This window comes from Agelaius tricolor, unplaced genomic scaffold (assembly GCF_023055355.1).
Source record: "Agelaius tricolor isolate 1412-34295 unplaced genomic scaffold, bAgeTri1.0.p SCAF_167, whole genome shotgun sequence".
In the NCBI taxonomy this organism is placed as follows: domain Eukaryota; kingdom Metazoa; phylum Chordata; class Aves; order Passeriformes; family Icteridae; genus Agelaius; species Agelaius tricolor.
In genome coordinates this window covers 33,988-51,977 of record NW_027269427.1, presented here as the reverse complement: position 1 = coordinate 51,977, position 17,990 = coordinate 33,988, and the positions used below count along the sequence as shown (strand labels likewise).

Sequence of the window (17,990 nt, the reverse complement as noted above, 5' to 3'; positions counted from 1 at the left end):
TTTCCCCCCATTTTTCCCATCGTTTCCCCCATTTTTCCTAGTAAATTTTCCCCCATTTTCCCTTTGTTTTGCCACGTGTTTCCCCCATTTTTCCTGGTAATTTTCCCCCATTTTTCCCCACTGTTTCCCCCATTTTTCCTGGTAATTTCCCCCCATTTTCCCGTTGTTTCCCCAGTTGTTTCCCCCATTTTTCCTAGTAAATTTTCCCCCATTTTTCCCCATTGTTTCCCCCATTTTTCCTGGTAATTTTCCTGTTGTTTCCCCCATTTCTCCTGGTAATTTTCCCGTTGTTTCCCCAGTTGTTTCCCCCATTTCTCCTGGTAATTTTCCCCCATTTTTCCCCATTGTTTCCCCCATTTTCCCTGGTAATTTCCCCCATTTTCCCCTTGTTTTCCCCCTTGTTTTCCCCATTTTTCCTGGTAATTTCCCCATTGTTTCCCCCATTTTTCCTGGTAAGTTTCCCCCATTTTTCCTGGTAATTTTCCCGTTGTTTCCCCAGTTGTTTCCCCCATTTTTCCTGGTAATTTCCCCCCATTTTCCTGTTGTTTCCCCAGTTGTTTCCCCAGTTGTTTCCCCCATTTCTCCTGGTAATTTTCCCCCATTTCCCCATTGTTTTCCCCATTGTTTTCCCCATTTTCCTATTGTTTTCCCCATTGTTTCCCCCATTTTCCCTGGTAATTTCCCCCATTTTCCTGTTGTTTTCCCAGTTGTTTCCCCCATTTTTCCCATTGTTTCCCCAGTTGTTTCCCCCATTTTCCCTGGTAATTTTCCTGTTGTTTCCTCATTACTTCCCCCATTTTTCCTGGTAATTTCCCCACATTTTCCCATTGTTTCCTCAGTTGTTTCCTCAGTTGTTTCCCCAGTTGTTTCCCCCATTTTTCCCAGCAATTTTTTACAATTTTCCCCCATTTTTCCCATTGTTTCCCCATTGTTTCCCCATTGTTTCCTGGTAAATTTTTTCAATTTTCCCCAATTTTTCCTGGTGATTTTCTCCCATTTTCACATTGTTTTTCCCAGTTGTTTCCCCACGCATTTCCCCCATTTTCCTGGTAATTTTCCCCATTTTTCCCATTGTTTCCCCACTTGTTTCCTGGTAATTTTTTCAGTTTCCCCCCCATTTTTCCAGGTAATTTTCCCATTGTTTCCCCAGTTGTTTCTCCCATTTTTCCTGGTAATTTTCCCCCATTTTCCTGTTGTTTCCCCAGTTGTTTCCCCCATTTTTCCTGGTAAATTTGTTTCAGTTTCCCTCCATTTTTCCTGGTAATTTTTTTCAATTTTCCCCCATTTTTCCTGCTAATTTTCCCCATTTTTCCCATTGTTTCCCCACTTGTTTCCCCCATTTCTCCTGGTAACTTTTTTCAATTTTCCCTCATTTTCCCGTTAGTTTCCCAGTTGTTTCCCCCATTTTTCCTGCTAATTTTCCCCCATTTTCCTGTTGTTTTCCCATTGTTTCCCCAGTTGTTTCTCCCATTTTTCCTGGTAATTTTCCCCATTGTTTCCCCAGTTGTTTCCCCCTTTTTTCCTGGCAGTTTCCCCCCATTTTTCCCATCGTTTCCCCCATTTTTCCTAGTAAATTTTCCCCCATTTTCCCTTTGTTTTGCCACGTGTTTCCCCCATTTTTCCTGGTAATTTTCCCCCATTTTTCCCCACTGTTTCCCCCATTTTTCCTGGTAATTTCCCCCCATTTTCCCGTTGTTTCCCCAGTTGTTTCCCCCATTTTTCCTAGTAAATTTTCCCCCATTTTTCCCCATTGTTTCCCCCATTTTTCCTGGTAATTTTCCTGTTGTTTCCCCCATTTCTCCTGGTAATTTTCCCGTTGTTTCCCCAGTTGTTTCCCCCATTTCTCCTGGTAATTTTCCCCCATTTTTCCCCATTGTTTCCCCCATTTTCCCTGGTAATTTCCCCCATTTTCCCCTTGTTTTCCCCCTTGTTTTCCCCATTTTTCCTGGTAATTTCCCCATTGTTTCCCCCATTTTTCCTGGTAAGTTTCCCCCATTTTTCCTGGTAATTTTCCCGTTGTTTCCCCAGTTGTTTCCCCCATTTTTCCTGGTAATTTCCCCCCATTTTCCTGTTGTTTCCCCAGTTGTTTCCCCAGTTGTTTCCCCCATTTCTCCTGGTAATTTTCCCCCATTTCCCCATTGTTTTCCCCATTGTTTTCCCCATTTTCCTATTGTTTTCCCCATTGTTTCCCCCATTTTCCCTGGTAATTTCCCCACATTGTCCCGTTGTTTCCCCACGTGTTTCCTCCATTTGTTCCTGGTAATTTTTTTCAATTTTCCCCCATTTGTTCCTGGTAATTTTTTTCAATTTCCCCCCGTTTTTCCTGATAGTTTTCCCCTATTTTTCCCCATTGTTTCCCCCATTTTTCCTGGTAATTTTCCCCCATTTTCCTGTTGTTTTCCCAGTTGTTTCCCCCATTTTTCCCATTGTTTCCCCAGTTGTTTCCCCCATTTTCCCTGGTAATTTTCCTGTTGTTTCCTCATTACTTCCCCCATTTTTCCTGGTAATTTCCCCACATTTTCCCATTGTTTCCTCAGTTGTTTCCTCAGTTGTTTCCCCAGTTGTTTCCCCCATTTTTCCCAGCAATTTTTTACAATTTTCCCCCATTTTTCCCATTGTTTCCCCATTGTTTCCCCATTGTTTCCTGGTAAATTTTTTCAATTTCCCCCCATTTTTCCTGGTGATTTTCTCCCATTTTCACATTGTTTTTCCCAGTTGTTTCCCCACGCATTTCCCCCATTTTCCTGGTAATTTTCCCCATTTTTCCCATTGTTTCCCCACTTGTTTCCCGGTAATTTTTTCAGTTTCCCCCCCATTTTTCCAGGTAATTTTCCCATTGTTTCCCCAGTTGTTTCTCCCATTTTTCCTGGTAATTTTCCCCCATTTTCCCGTTGTTTCCCCAGTTGTTTCCCCCATTTTTCCTGGTAAATTTGTTTCAGTTTCCCTCCATTTTTCCTGGTAATTTTTTTCAATTTTCCCCCATTTTTCCTGCTAATTTTCCCCATTTTTCCCATTGTTTCCCCACTTGTTTCCCCCATTTCTCCTGGTAACTTTTTTCAATTTTCCCTCATTTTCCCGTTAGTTTCCCAGTTGTTTCCCCCATTTTTCCTGCTAATTTTCCCCCATTTTCCTGTTGTTTTCCCATTGTTTCCCCAGTTGTTTCTCCCATTTTTCCTGGTAATTTTCCCCATTGTTTCCCCAGTTGTTTCCCCCTTTTTTCCTGGCAGTTTCCCCCCATTTTTCCCATCGTTTCCCCCATTTTTCCTAGTAAATTTTCCCCCATTTTCCCTTTGTTTTGCCACGTGTTTCCCCCATTTTTCCTGGTAATTTTCCCCCATTTTTCCCCACTGTTTCCCCCATTTTTCCTGGTAATTTCCCCCCATTTTCCCGTTGTTTCCCCAGTTGTTTCCCCCATTTTTCCTAGTAAATTTTCCCCCATTTTTCCCCATTGTTTCCCCCATTTTCCCTGGTAATTTTCCTGTTGTTTCCCCCATTTCTCCTGGTAATTTTCCCGTTGTTTCCCCAGTTGTTTCCCCCATTTCTCCTGGTAATTTTCCCCCATTTTTCCCCATTGTTTCCCCCATTTTCCCTGGTAATTTCCCCCATTTTCCCCTTGTTTTCCCCCTTGTTTTCCCCATTTTTCCTGGTAATTTCCCCATTGTTTCCCCCATTTTTCCTGGTAAGTTTCCCCCATTTTTCCTGGTAATTTTCCCGTTGTTTCCCCAGTTGTTTCCCCCATTTTTCCTGGTAATTTCCCCCCATTTTCCTGTTGTTTCCCCAGTTGTTTCCCCAGTTGTTTCCCCCATTTCTCCTGGTAATTTTCCCCCATTTCCCCATTGTTTTCCCCATTGTTTTCCCCATTTTCCTATTGTTTTCCCCATTGTTTCCCCCATTTTCCCTGGTAATTTCCCCCATTTTTCCCCATTGTTTCCCCATTGTTTCCCCCATTTCTCCTGGTAATTTTCCCCCCGTTGTTTCCCAGTCATAGTTCCCGTGCTCGCTCACCGGTCCCTGACGTCGGGGTCGCCGTGGTCCGAGTGGCACATCTCGCTGAAGCGCGACACGAAGAAGTCGTAGCTGCGGTGGTACGAGGGCGTGTCCTCCTCGATGTTGGCAAACTTCACAAACTGGGAAAAAAGGGATCCAAAGCTGGGAATCACCATGGGAACAGCCAGAAAACTCCCCGGGAAAATCCCCCCAAAAATCCCCCCAAAAATCGCCCGGAATTCCGCCCTAAATTGGGAATTTTCAGGATTTTTCCAAGGAAAAATTTTCCCCAAAAAATCACCCTGAAAATTGCCCCCTGTTTTTTCCCAGAAATTCCCCCAATTTTTCCCAGAAATTCCCCCATTTTTTCCCTGCTCTCTCCTCAGGGAGTTGGTTCCCAGGATCTGCAGGTCGGGCCTGTTGGCCTCGAGAGCAGAAATTCCCCAATTTTCCCCCATTTCTTCCCCATTTCCCCCCCCATTTTTTACCCATTTTTTCCCTGTTCTTTCCCCATTTTTCCATAGTTTTCTGCCTGTTTTCCCCATTTTTCCCCAATTCCCTGCTATTTTCTGACGGAGTTTGTTCCCAGGATCTGCAGGTCGGGCCTGTCAGACTCCAGAGCAGCAATTCCCCATTTTTCCCCGTTTTTTCCCCATTTTTCCCACATTTTCTCCTCACAGAGTTGGTGCCCAGGATCTGCAGGTCGGGCCTGTCAGACTCCAGAGCAGCAATTCCCCATTTTTGCCCGTTTTTCCCCATTTTCCCCCATTTTCTCCTCATGGAGTTTGTTCCCAGGATCTGCAGGTCGGGCCTGTCAGACTCCCGAGCAGCAATTCCCCATTTTTGCCCATTTTTCCCCATTTTGGCCCATTTTTTCCCCCATTTTCCCCCATTTTCTCCTCACAGAGTTGGTTCCCAGGATCTGAAGGTCGGGCCTGTCAGACTCCAGAGCAGCAATTCCCCGTTTTTGCCCGTTTTTCCCTGGTTTTGCCCCATTTTCTCCTCACGGAGTTTGTTCCCAGGATCTGCAGGTCGGGCCTGTCAGACTCCAGAGCAGCAATTCCCCATTTTTGCCCATTTTTCCCTGTTTTTGCCCCATTTTCTCGTCACAGAGTTGGTTCCCAGGATCTGCAGGTCGGGCCTGTCAGACTCCAGAGCAGCAATTCCCCATTTTTGCCCATTTTTGCCCGTTTTTGCCCCATTTTCTCCTCACGGAGTTGGTGCCCAGGATCTGCAGGTCGGGCCTGCCAGACTCCAGAGCAGCAATTCCCCATTTTTGCCCATTTTTGCCCCTTTTTCCCCCATTTTCTCCTCACAGAGTTGGTTCCCAGGATCTGCAGGTCGGGCCTGTCACACTCCAGAGCAGCAATTCCCCATTTTTCCCCATTTTCCCCGTTTTTCCCCCATTTTCTCCTCACAGAGTTTGTTCCCAGGATCTGCAGGTTGGGCCTGTCAGACTCCAGAGCAGCAATTTCCCATTTTTCCCCATTTTCCCCGTTTTTCCCCCATTTTCTCCTCACAGAGTTTGTTCCCAGGATCTGCAGGTCGGGCCTGTCAGACTCCAGAGCAGCAATTTGCCCGTTTTTCCCCGTTTTATCCCGTTTTTCCCCATTTTCTCCTCACAGAGTTTGTTCCCAGGATCTGCAGGTCGGGCCTATCAGACTCCAGAGCAGCAATTTCCCCATTTTTGCCCGTTTTTGCCCGTTTTTTCCCCATTTTCTCCTCACAGAGTTTGTTCCCAGGATCTGCAGGTTGGGCCTGTCAGACTCCAGAGCAGCAATTCCCCATTTTTGCCCGTTTTATCCCGTTTTTCCCCATTTTCTCCTCACAGAGTTTGTTCCCAGGATCTGCAGGTCGGGCCTATCAGACTCCAGAGCAGCAATTTCCCCATTTTTGCCCGTTTTTGCCCGTTTTTTCCCCATTTTCTCCTCACAGAGTTTGTTCCCAGGATCTGCAGGTTGGGCCTGTCAGACTCCAGAGCAGCAATTCCCCATTTTTGCCCGTTTTTGCCCGTTTTTTCCCCCATTTTCTCCTCACGGAGTTGGTGCCCAGGATCTGCAGGTCGGGCCTGTCAGACTCCACAGTAGCAATTTCCCCATTTTTGCCCATTTTTTCCCCATTTTTGCCCATTTTTCCCCCATTTTCTCCTCACAGAGTTGGTTCCCAGGATCTGCAGGTCGGGCCTGTCAGACTCCAGAGCAGCAATTCCCCATTTTTGCCCGTTTTCCCCGTTTTTGCCCCATTTTCTCCTCACAGAGTTTGTTCCCAGGATCTGCAGGTCGGGCCTGTCACACTCCAGAGCAGCAATTCCCCATTTTTCCCCATTTTCCCCGTTTTTCCCCCATTTTCTCCTCACGGAGTTGGTGCCCAGGATCTGCAGGTCGGGCCTGTCAGACTCCAGAGCAGCAATTCCCCATTTTTGCCCATTTTTTCCCCATTTTTGCCCATTTTTCCCCCATTTTCTCCTCACAGAGTTTGTTCCCAGGATCTGCAGGTCGGGCCTGTCAGACTCCAGAGCAGCAATTCCCCATTTTTGCCCTTTTTTCCCCGTTTTTCCCCCATTTTCTCCTCACAGAGTTTGTTCCCAGGATCTGCAGGTCGGGCTTGTCGGCCTCGAGCAGCTTGGCCACCATGGTGAGGAAGCTCTCCACGAACAGGTTGATGCTCTGGCAGTGGCACGCCAGCAGCAGCTGGTCCAGCGCCTCCATGGCCACCCGCACCGACCTGGCACACAACGGCAGCCCTCAGGTGAGGCCTTGGCCCGGGACAAAATGTCATCCATTTTCAGATATCCCGGGACAAAATATCACCCATGATCAGATATCCTGGGATAAAATATCACCCATGGTCAGATATCCCGGGATAAAATGGCACCCATGATCAGATATCCCGGGATAAAATATCACCCGTGGTCAGATATCCCGGGATAAATCCTGTCCTGGGATGGGTTATCCCGGGATAAAATATCATCCATGAGGGGTTATCCTGGGATAAATCCTGTCCTGGGATGGGTTGTCCTGGGATAAAATATCACCCGTGAGGGCTTGTCCTGGGATAAAATACCATCCATTATCAGATATCCTGGGATAAAATATCATCCATTATCAGATATCCCGGGATAAAATATCACCCATGATCAGATATCCTGGCACAGAATGGCACCCCTGAGGGGTTATCCTGGGATAAAATATCATCCCTGATCAGATATCCTGGGATAAAGCCTGTCCTGGGATGGGTTATCCTGGGACAGAATATCACCCCTGAGGGCTTGGCCCGGGATAAAATGTCACCCCTGAGGGGTTCTCCCGGGATAAAATATCACCCATGATCAGATATTCTGGGAGAAAATATCACCCATGATCAGATATCCTGGCACAGAATGGTACCCATGAGGGCTTGGCCCGGGATAAAATATCATCCATGAGGGCTTGTCCCAGGACAAAATATAATCCATTAGGGGTTACCCCAGGATAAATCCTGTCCTGGGATGAGTTATCCCAGGATGAAATATAACCCATGATCAGATATCCCAGGATAAAATATAACCCGTGATCAGCTATCCTGGGATAAAATATTACCTGTGAGGGCTTGTCCTGGGATAAATCCTATCCTGGGATGGGTTATACCGGGATAAAATATCACCCGTGAGGGCTTGTCCCGGGATAAAATATCACCCGTGAATCAGATGTCCTGGGACAGAATGTCACCCGTGAGGCCTTGGCCCAGGATAAAATATCATCCATGAGGGCTTGTCCCAGGATAAATCCTGTCCAGGGATGGGTTATCCTGGGATAAAATATCACCTGAGGGGATATCCCGGGATAAATCCTGTCCTGGGATGGGTTATCCTGGGACAAAATGTCACCCATGAGGGGTTATCCTGGGATAAAATGTAATCCATGATGGGTTATCCCAGGACAAAATATCATCCCTGAGGGGTTATCCTGGGATAAAATATGATCCATGATCAGATATCCTGGGACAAAATATCACCCATGAGAGCTTATCCTGGGACAAAATATCACCTGTGAGGGGTTATCCCAGGATAAAATATCACCCGTGAGGGATTATCCTGGGACAAAATATCAGCCATGATCAGATATCCTGGGATAAAATATCACCTGTGAGGGCTTATCCCAGGATAAAATATCATCCATGATCAGATATCCTGGGATAAAATATCACCCATGATGGGTTATCCCGGGATAAAGCCTGTCCTGGGATGGGTTATCCCAGGATAAACCCTGTCCTGGGATGGGTTATCCCAGGATAAAATATCATCCATGAGGGGTTATCCTGGGATAAAGCCTGTCCTGGGATGGGTTATCCTGGGATAAAATATCACCCCTGATGGGGTTATCCTGGGACAAAGCCTGTCCTGGGATGGGTTATCCCAGGATAAAATATAACCCATGAGGGGTTACCCCAGGATAAATCCTGTCCTGGGATGAGTTATCCCAGGATTAAATATCACCCGTGATCAAATATCCTGGGATAAAATATCACCCCTGAGGGGATATCCCGGGATAAATCCTGTCCTGGGATGGGTTATCCTGGGATAAATATGATCCATGATGGGTTATCCCGGGATAAAGCCTGTCCTGGGATGGGTTATCCCGGGATAAAGCCTGTCCTGGGATGGGTTATCCCGGGATAAAGCCTGCCCTGGGATGGGAAGGAATTCAGGGAAGGGGATTTGGGAATGGATTTCGGGAATCTGGGAAATCAGGAGTTTTTGGCTGGATTCAGGGCAAGAAATCTGGGAAAGCAATTTGGGAATTCGGGAAGGGATTTAGGGAATCTGGGAATTTGGGACTGGATGTAGGGAAGGGAATCTGGGAATTTGGGAGTCTCGGACTGGGAATTTGGGTATGGATTTAGGGAAGGGAATTTGGGAATTTGGGAGTCTGAGACTGGGAATTTGGGAAGAGAATTTGGGAATTGGGGAAGGGATTTAGGGCAGGGAATTTGGGAATCTGGGAGAGGAAATCTGGGAAGGGAACCTGGGAAATTGGAAATAAGGGAATTTGGGAAGTCGGGAAGTGATTCAGGGGAGGGAATCTGGGAAGGGAATCTGGGAAGGGAATCTGGGAATTTGTAAATAAGGGAATTTGGGAATGGAATCTGGGAAATTGGAAATAAGGGAATTTGGGAAGCCAGGAACTTGGGAAGGGATTTAGGAAGGGGAATTTTGGAAGGGAATTTGGGAAGGGATTCAGGGAAGGGAATTTGGGAATTTGGGACTCTGAGACTGGGAATTTGGGAAGGGAGTTTGGGAATCTGGGAAAGGAAATCTGGGAAGGGAATTTGGGAAGGGAATCTGGGAATTTGGAAATAAGGGAATTTGGGAAGTTGGGAAGGGAATTTGGGAAGGGATTCAGGGAAACGGAGTCTGGGATGTCAGGAATTCGGGGAAGGCAAAGTTGGAATTTCGGATGGGAATCGGGGGAGCCTGGAGGGAGCCGGGGTCTGTGTGAGAGCCGGGAGCGTCCGAGGGGAGTCCCGGGGGCGCCGGTTTGGGATCTGCCCCTGTGCTCTGCCCACGCACCCACGACCCCATACACACCCACGCACCCATGGACCCACGCACCCACCCAGGGACCCACGCACCCACCCACACACCCAGGGACCCACGCACCCATGCACCCACCCACGCACCCACCCACACACCCACCCAGGCACCCAGCCATGCACCCACGCACCCACGCACCCACGGACCCACGCACCCACCTGGGGACCCACCCAGCACCCACGCACCCACGCACCCACGCACCCACCCACGCACCCACGCACCCACCCACGCACCCACGCACCCACGCACCCACCCACGCACCCACGCACGCACCCACCCACGCACCCAGGCACCCACCCACGCACCCACGCACCCACGCACGCACCCACCCACGCACCCAGGCACCCACCCACGCACCCACGCACGCACCCACCCACACACCCAGGCACCCACCCACGCACCCACGCACCCACGCACGCACCCACCCACGCACCCACCCACACACCCACCCACGCACCCACCCACACACCCACACACCCACACACCCACCCATGCACCCACCCACACACCCACACACCCACGCACCCACGCACCCACGCACCCACCCACGCACCCACCCACGCACCCACCCACACACCCACGCACCCACGCACGCACCCAGCCACGCACCCACGCACCCACACACCCACGCACCCACCCACGCACGCACCCATGCACCCACGCACCCAGGCACCCACGCACCCACCCACGCACCCACCCACACACCCATGCACCCACCCACCCACGCACCCACCCACGCACCCACCCACGCACACACCCACGCACCCACGCACGCACCCACGCACCCACGCACGCACCCACCCACGCACCCACGCACCCACGCACCCACGCACCCACCCACGCACCCACGCACCCACCCACGCACCCACGCACCCACCCAGGGACCCACGCACCTACTCACACTCCCCTTTCCCCACGCACCCACACACCCACGCACGCACTGACGCACCCGTATCGGTGCCGGGCCACGTCGCGCGTCAGGCGCTCGCTCAGGTAGGCGCCGATGCGGTCGAGCTTCTCCGGGGCCGACAGCGCGTAGAACGTCAGCTTCTCCATGTTGGACTTCACCAGACCCTCCTGGAATGGGGAAAATGGGAATAAAAACAGGGATAACGGGAATGGGAACACAGCTTCTCCATGTTGGACTTTACTAATCCCTCCTGAGGGGAAAAACAGGGAATAAAAACAGGGAAATAATGGGAAAAATGGGAACACAGCTTCTCCATGTTGGACTTCACCAGACCCTCCTGGAATGGGGAAAATGGGAATAAAAACAGGGATAACGGGAATGGGAACACAGCTTCTGCATGTTGGACTTCACCAGACCTTCCTGAGGGGAAACATGGGGAAAATGGGAAATAATGGGAAAAATGGGGATGGGAACAGAGCTTCTGCATGTTGGACTTCACCAGACCCTCCTGGAATGGGGAAAATGGGAATGAAAAGGGGAAATAATGGGAAAAATGGGAATGAAAATGGGAATGGGAACAGGAACACAGCTTCTCCATGTTGGACTTCACCAGACCTTCCTGGGAAAGATGGGGAAAATGGGAATGAAAATGGGGATGGGAACAGAGCTTCTCCATGTTGGATTTAACCAGGCCTTCCTGAGGGGAAAAATAGGGAAATAATGGGAAAAATGGGAATGAAAATGGGGATAACAGGAATGGGAACACAGCTTCTGCATGTTGGACTTCACCAAACCTTCCTGGGAAAGATGGGGAAAAAACCATGGGGAAAAACAGGGAAAACACGAATGAAAATGGGGATGGGAACAGAGCTTCTCCATGTTGGATTTAACCAAACCTTCCTGGGAAAGATGGGGAAAATGGGAATGAAAATGGGGATGGGAACAGAGCTTCTCCATGTTGGATTTAACCAAACCTTCCTGGAATGGGGAAAATGGGAAATAATGGGAAAAAATGGGAATGAAAAACAGGGATAACGGGAATGGGAACAGAGCTTCTCCATGTTGGATTTAACTACCCCTTCCTAGAAAACGGGAATGAAAAACAGGGAAAATGGAAATGAAAATGGGGATAAAAATGGGAATGGGAACAGAGCTTCTCCATGTTGGATTTAACCAGACCCTCCTGAGGGGAAAAAATAGGAAATAATGGGAAAAATGGGGAGAAAAACAGGGATAACGGGAATGGGAACAGAGCTTGTCCATGTTGGATTTAACCAGGCCTTCCTGAGGGGAAAAATAGGAAAAATGGGGAGAAAAACAGGGAAAATGGGAATGGGAACACAGCTTCTCCATGTTGGATTTAATGAGACCCTCCTGAGGGGAAAAACAGGGAAAATGGGAATGAAAATGGGAATAACGGGAATGGGAACACAGCTTCTCCATGTTGGATTTAACCAGGCCTTCCTGGAATGGGAAAAAATTGGATTGAAAACAGGGAAAATGGGAAAAATGGGAACAGAGCTTCTCCATGTTGGACTCCACTAAACCTTCCTGGGGGGAAAAACAGGGATAAAATAGGGAATAAAAATGGGAAAAATGGGAACAGAGCTTCTCCGTGTTGGACTTGATTAAACCCTCCTGAAATGGGAAAAATGGGAATAAAAATGGGAATAAAAATGGGAAAAATGGGAATAAAGGGAATGGGAACGGCAGCTTGTCCATGCTGGACTTCACTAATCCTGCTGGGGAAAAATGGGAATAAAAAGGGGAATAAAAATGGGAATAAAAATGGGAATAAAACCGGGAATAACAGCGGGAATGGCGTCGGGAATACCGGGAATGACAGCGACGGGAGCAGTGGGAAGAGCCACGCCCTAAATCCCCAAACCCCAAACCCCAGGCTCCAACATTCCAGACAGCAAACCCCAAACCTCAAACCCCCAAACTGGCCCAAAATCTCGGATCGCCCCAAAATCCCAAATCCCCAAATCCCAAACTCCAGCCTCCAAATCCCAAAACACAAATCATCCCAAAGCCCAAATCCCAAAGCCCAAATCCCAAATCCCAAATCATCCCAAACCCCAAATCCCAAATCCCAAACCCCAAACCCCAAACCCCGCATCCCAAACCCCACATCCCAAAACCCAAAATCCCAAATCTCCAAATCCTCAAACCCCAAATCCCAAAACCCCCAAATTCTCCCCAAACCCCAAATTCCCCCCTCGGGGTCCCTGGGGTTGATGTTGTCCATCCATCCCAAACACCAAAAACCCCAAAAACCCCAAATCCCAAACCCCAAACCCTCAAAATCTCAAAGCCCCAAATGCCAAATCCCCAAACCCCGAATCCCAAAAATCCCAAATCCCAAAAACCCCAAAATCCCAAATTCCCACCTCGGGGTCCTCAGGGTCGATGTTGTCCCTCCATCCCAAACCCCAAAAACCCCAAAACCCAAACCCCAAATTCCAAACCTCAAAAATTCCAAACCCCAAACCCCCAATTCCCAAATCCCAAATTGCCCAAACCCCAAAAACCCCAAAAAGCCCAAAATCCCCATTTTTTCCCCCATAATTTTGCACCTTGGGGTCCTCGGGGTCGATGTTGTCCATCCATCCCCAGACCCCAAAATCCCCAAACACCAAACCCCAAACCCCAAAAAAACCCCAAATTCCCCAACCCCCAAATCCTTAAACTCCAAACCCCAAACCCCAAAAATTCCAAACCTCGAACCCCCAAAAATCCCAAAATCCCAAATCTCCCAAATCCCAAAAACCCCAAAAAGCACCAAAATCACCATTTTTCCCCCCATAATTTCCCGCCTCGGGGTCCTCGGGGTCGATGTTGTCCATCCCCAAACCCCATAAAACCCCCAAACCCCAAAAACCCCAAAATCCCCGTTTTTCACCCCAAATCCCCACCTCAGGGTCCTCGGGGTCGATGTTGTCCATCCCAAAATCCCCATTTTTTGCCCAAAATCCCCGTTTTTCACCCCCAAATCCCACCTCAGGATCCTCGGGGTAGATGTTGTCCATCCCCAATAACCCCAAAATCCCCATTTTTTGCCCAAAATCCCCATTTTTTGCCCCAAAATCCCCATTTTTCACCCCAAATCCCACCTCAGGGTCCTCGGGGTAGATGTTGTCCATCCCAAAATCCCCATTTTTTGCCCAAAATCCCCATTTTTCACCCCAAAATCCCCACCTCAGGGTCCTCAGGGTAGATGTTGTCCATCCCAAAATCCCCATTTTTGCCCAAAATCCCCGTTTTTCACCCCAAAATCCCACCTCGGGGTCCTTGCGGTAGATATTGTCCATCCCAGACCCCAAAATCCCCATTTTTTGCCCAAAATCCCCATTTTTTTCCCAAAATCCCCATTTTTCACCCCCAAATCCCACCTCGGGGTCCTCGGGGTAGATGTTGTCCATCCCCAAATCCCCATTTTTTGCCCAAAATCCCCGTTTTTTACCCCAAATCCCACCTCAGGATCCTCGGGGTAGATGTTGTCCATCCCAAAAAGCCCCAAAATCCCCATTTTTTGCCCAAAATCCCCGTTTTTCACCCCAAAATCCCACCTCAGGGTCCTCGGGGTAGATGTTGTCCATCCCAAAATCCCCATTTTTGCCCAAAATCCCCATTTTTTACCCCAATATTTCCCCACCTCGGGATCCTCAGGGTAGATGTTGTCCATCCCCAATCACCCCAAAATCCCCATTTTTGCCCAAAATCCCCATTTTTCACCCCAAATCCCACCTCAGGGTCCTCGGGGTAGATGTTGTCCATCCCAAAATCCCCATTTTTGCCCAAAATCCCCATTTTTCACCCCAAATCCCACCTCAGGGTCCTCGGGGTAGATGTTGTCCATCCCAAAATCCCCATTTTTTGCCCAAAATCCCCGTTTTTCACCCCAAAATCCCACCTCAGGATCCTCAGGGTAGATGTTGTCCACCAGGCGTTTGTAGCGGGGCCTCAGAGCCCCACAGCAGCCACAGAGCCCTGGGGGAAAATTGGGGAGAAAAACGGGGAAATTGGGAAAAAGACGGAAAATGGGGGAAAAGTCTGGGAAAATGGCGGGGAGAAAAAAATCAGAGAAATTTGGGAAAAAATGGGGAAATTTGGGGAAATTTGGGGGAAGAAATGCAGGAAAAACAGAGGGAAATTGGGGAAAATTGGGGGTAAAATGGGGGAAAAATTGTGAAAAAATTGGGGAAATTGGGGAAAAATTGGGGAAATATTTGGGAAAAATTTGGGGGAAATTGGAGACAAAATTGGGGGAAAAATTGGGGAAAAAATTGGGGGAAATTGGGGAAATAATTGGGGGGAATTGGGGAAAAAATTGGGAGAAATTGGGGAAAAAATGGGGAAATAATTGGGGGAAATTGGGGAAAAATCAGGGAGAATTTGGGGGAAATTGGGGAAAAAATTGGGAAATTGGGGAAAATTTGGGAGAAACTGGGGAAAAAATTGGGGGAAAAATTGGGGGAAAAATTGGGGGAAATTGGGGGAATATTGGGGAAAAAATTGGGGAAAAATTGGGGGAAATTGGGGAAATAATTGGGGGGAATTGGGGAAAAATTGAGGGGAAAATTGGGGAAAAAATTGGGGGGAATTAGGAAAAATTGGGAAAAATTGGGGAAAAAATGGGGAAATAATTGGGGGAAATTGGGGAAAAATCAGGGAGAATTTGCGGGAAATTGGGGAAAAAATTGGGAAAATTTGAGATATAATTGGGGGAAATTGGGGAAAAACTGGGGGAAATTGGGGAAAATCAGGGAAAAGAGCTGAGAAAATTGGGGCAAAATTGGGGAAAAGAGCTGGGAAAAATTGGGAGAAATTGAGGAAAAATTGGAAAAAATTGGGGAAAATTTTGGGGAAATCTGGGGGAAATTGGGGAAATAATTGGGGGAAATTGGGGAAATAATTAGAAAAAAATTGGGGGAAATTGGGGAATAATTGGGGGAAATTGGGGGAAATGTGGGGGGAATTGGGGGGAATTGGGGAAAAAAGTGGGGAAATTGGGAAAAAGCCGGAAAATGGGGGAAAAGTCTGGGAAAATGGCGGGGGGGAGGGGAGGGGGAAATTGGGGAGAAAAAAATCAGAGAAATTTGGGGAGAAAATGGGGAAATTTGGGGAATGTTTGGGGGAATAAATGCAGGAAAAACAGAGGGAAATTGGGGAAAATTATGGGAAAATTGGGGGGAAAATGGGGAAAAAATTGGGGAAATAATTGGGGGAAATCTGGGGGAAAATTGGGAGAAATTGGGGGAAAAATTGGGGGAAATTGGGGAAAAATGGGGAAAATTGGGGAAAAATTGGGGAAAAATTTGGGGGAAATTGGAGACAAAATTGGGGGAAAATTGGGGAAAATTGGGAAAAATTGGGTGAAAATTTGAGATATAATTGGGGGAAATCGGGGAAAAATTGGGGAAAATCAGGGAAAAGAGCTGAGAAAATTGGGGCAAAATTGAGGAAAACAGCTGGGAAAAATTGGGAAAAAAATTGGGGAAAATTTTTGGGGAAATTGGGGAAAATTTGAGGGAAATCGGGGGAATTGGGGAAAAAACTGGGGAAAATTGTGGGAAATTGGTGGAAAATTGGGAAAATTGGGGAAATAATTGGGGAAAAATTGGGGGAAAATTGAGGGGAAATTGGGGGAAAATTGGGGAAAAAAGTGGGGAAATTGGGGAAAAATTGGGGAAATAATTGGGGGAAATTGGGAAATAATTGGGGAAATAATTGGGGGAAATTGGGGAATAATTGGGGGAAATCTGGGGAGAATTGGGGGAAAAAGTGGGGAAAGCATTGGGAAAATATGGAAAAATTGGGGAATATTTGGGGGAATAAATGCAGAAAAATCAGAGGAAAATTAGGAAAAATCAGGGAAAAGGGCTGGGAAAATTGGGGGAAATCTGGGAAAAAATTGGGGGAAATTGTGGAAAAATTGGTGAATATTTGAGGGAATAAATGCAGAAAAAACAGGAGAAAATTCAGGAAAAAATTGGGGAAAAGAGCTGGGAAAATTGGGGGAAAAATGGGGGAAATTTGGGGAAACAATTGGGGGAAATCTGGGGGAATTGGGGAAAAATTGGGGGAAATTTGGGGGAAATTGGAGAAAAAATTGGGGAAATTGGGGAAAATTTGGGGGAAACTGGGGAAAATAATTGGGGGAAATTGGGGAAAAATGGGGAAAATTTGGGGGGAATTGGGGGGAAATATGGAAAAATTGGGGAATATTTGGGGGAATGAATGCAGAAAAATCAGAGGAAATTAGGAAAAATCAGGGAAAGGAGCTGGGAAAAATTGGGGAAAAATTGGGGGTAATTGGGAAAATAATTGGGAGAAATTGGGGAAAAATGGGGGAAATTGGGGGGAAATATGGAAAAATTGGGGAATATTTGGGGGAATAAATACAGGAGAATCAGAGGAAAATTAGGAAAAATTGGGGAAAAGAGCTGGGAAAATCGGGAAAAAATGGGAGAAATCCTGGAAAATTTGGAATAAATTCTGGAAAATTGGGAGAAATCCTGGAAAACTGGGATAAACCGGGATAGATGAATAAAAACTGGGATAATTCCTGGAAATTGGGATAAAAGCTGGGAAAATTGGGACAAATCCCAGAAAATTGGGATAAATCCTGGAAAACTGGGATAGAGACTGGAAAACTGGGATAGATCAATAAAAACTGGGATAGAGCCTGGAAAATTGGGATAATTCCTGGAAAATTGGGAGAAATGCTGGAAAATTGAGATAGAGCCTTAAAAACCAGGATAAATCCTGGAAAATTGGGATAAATCCTGGAAAACTGGGATAAACCCATAAAAACAGGGATAAATTCTGGAAAACTGGGATAGAGCCTGGAAAATTGGGATAAAAGCTGTGAAAATTGGGACAAATCCCAGAAAATTTGGATAAATCCTGGAAAATTGGGATAATTCCTGGAAAACTGGAATAAACCCATAAAAACTGGGACAGAGCCTGGAAAATTGGGAGAAATCCCAGGAAAATTGGGAGAAATGCTGGAAAATTGGGATAAATCCCAGGAAAATTGGGAATAAATCCCTGGAAAATTGGGATAAATCCATAAAAATGAGGGTAGAGCCTGGGAAATTGGGAAAAATTCCTGGGAAAAAAAGATCCCAAAAATCAGGAACGATTCCCTGGGAAAAAATGGGAATTTTGGGGAAAATTCACAGGAAAAAAAAAAAAGGGGAAATTTGGGAATTGGGGTTTCCAGCCATGGGAAAACGCCGGAATTTTGGGAATTTTGGGAATTCTGGGATGAGCAGGGAAGGGAAAAGCAGGATCCGAGTTCCCCCCTGGAAAATCCCAAATCCCTCCCCCCACGCTGCTGCTTCCTGGAAATCCCAAAAAATCCCACAAAAAATCCCCAAAAAAATCCCACGAAAATCCCACAAAGTTCCTGAAATTCCCGAATTTTCCCCCAAAAATTCCTGAAGGAAAACTCACCCAGGGTCCCGGGATCGGGAAGGGAACGGCCCCAGGGTTTTGGGGCTTTTGGGGTTT

The 17,990-nt window shown here is 47.3% G+C and overlaps 1 protein-coding gene across 8 annotated transcripts in view; it reads right to left on the bottom strand.

The window, feature by feature from the left end:
* LOC139587028 (protein EFR3 homolog B-like) overlaps positions 1–17,990 on the bottom strand; it is a 64,308-nt gene that overhangs the window by 42,932 nt on the left and 3,386 nt on the right. For 2 of the 8 annotated variants that reach the window (XM_071420851.1, XM_071420853.1), the window contains exons 2-6: positions 14,386–14,462; positions 10,708–10,719; positions 10,509–10,624; positions 6,561–6,711; positions 4,006–4,127 (exon numbers count right to left, since the gene is read on the bottom strand). In XM_071420851.1, coding sequence (XP_071276952.1) covers positions 4,006–4,127; positions 6,561–6,711; positions 10,509–10,624; positions 10,708–10,719; positions 14,386–14,462 — 478 coding nt within the window. Of the gene's footprint in view, positions 1–4,005; positions 4,128–6,560; positions 6,712–10,508; positions 10,637–10,707; positions 10,720–13,670; positions 13,689–14,385; positions 14,526–17,990 lie in introns of those variants that run through there. The other 6 variants (XM_071420848.1, XM_071420854.1, XM_071420850.1 and 3 more) reach the window with 4 other exon arrangements.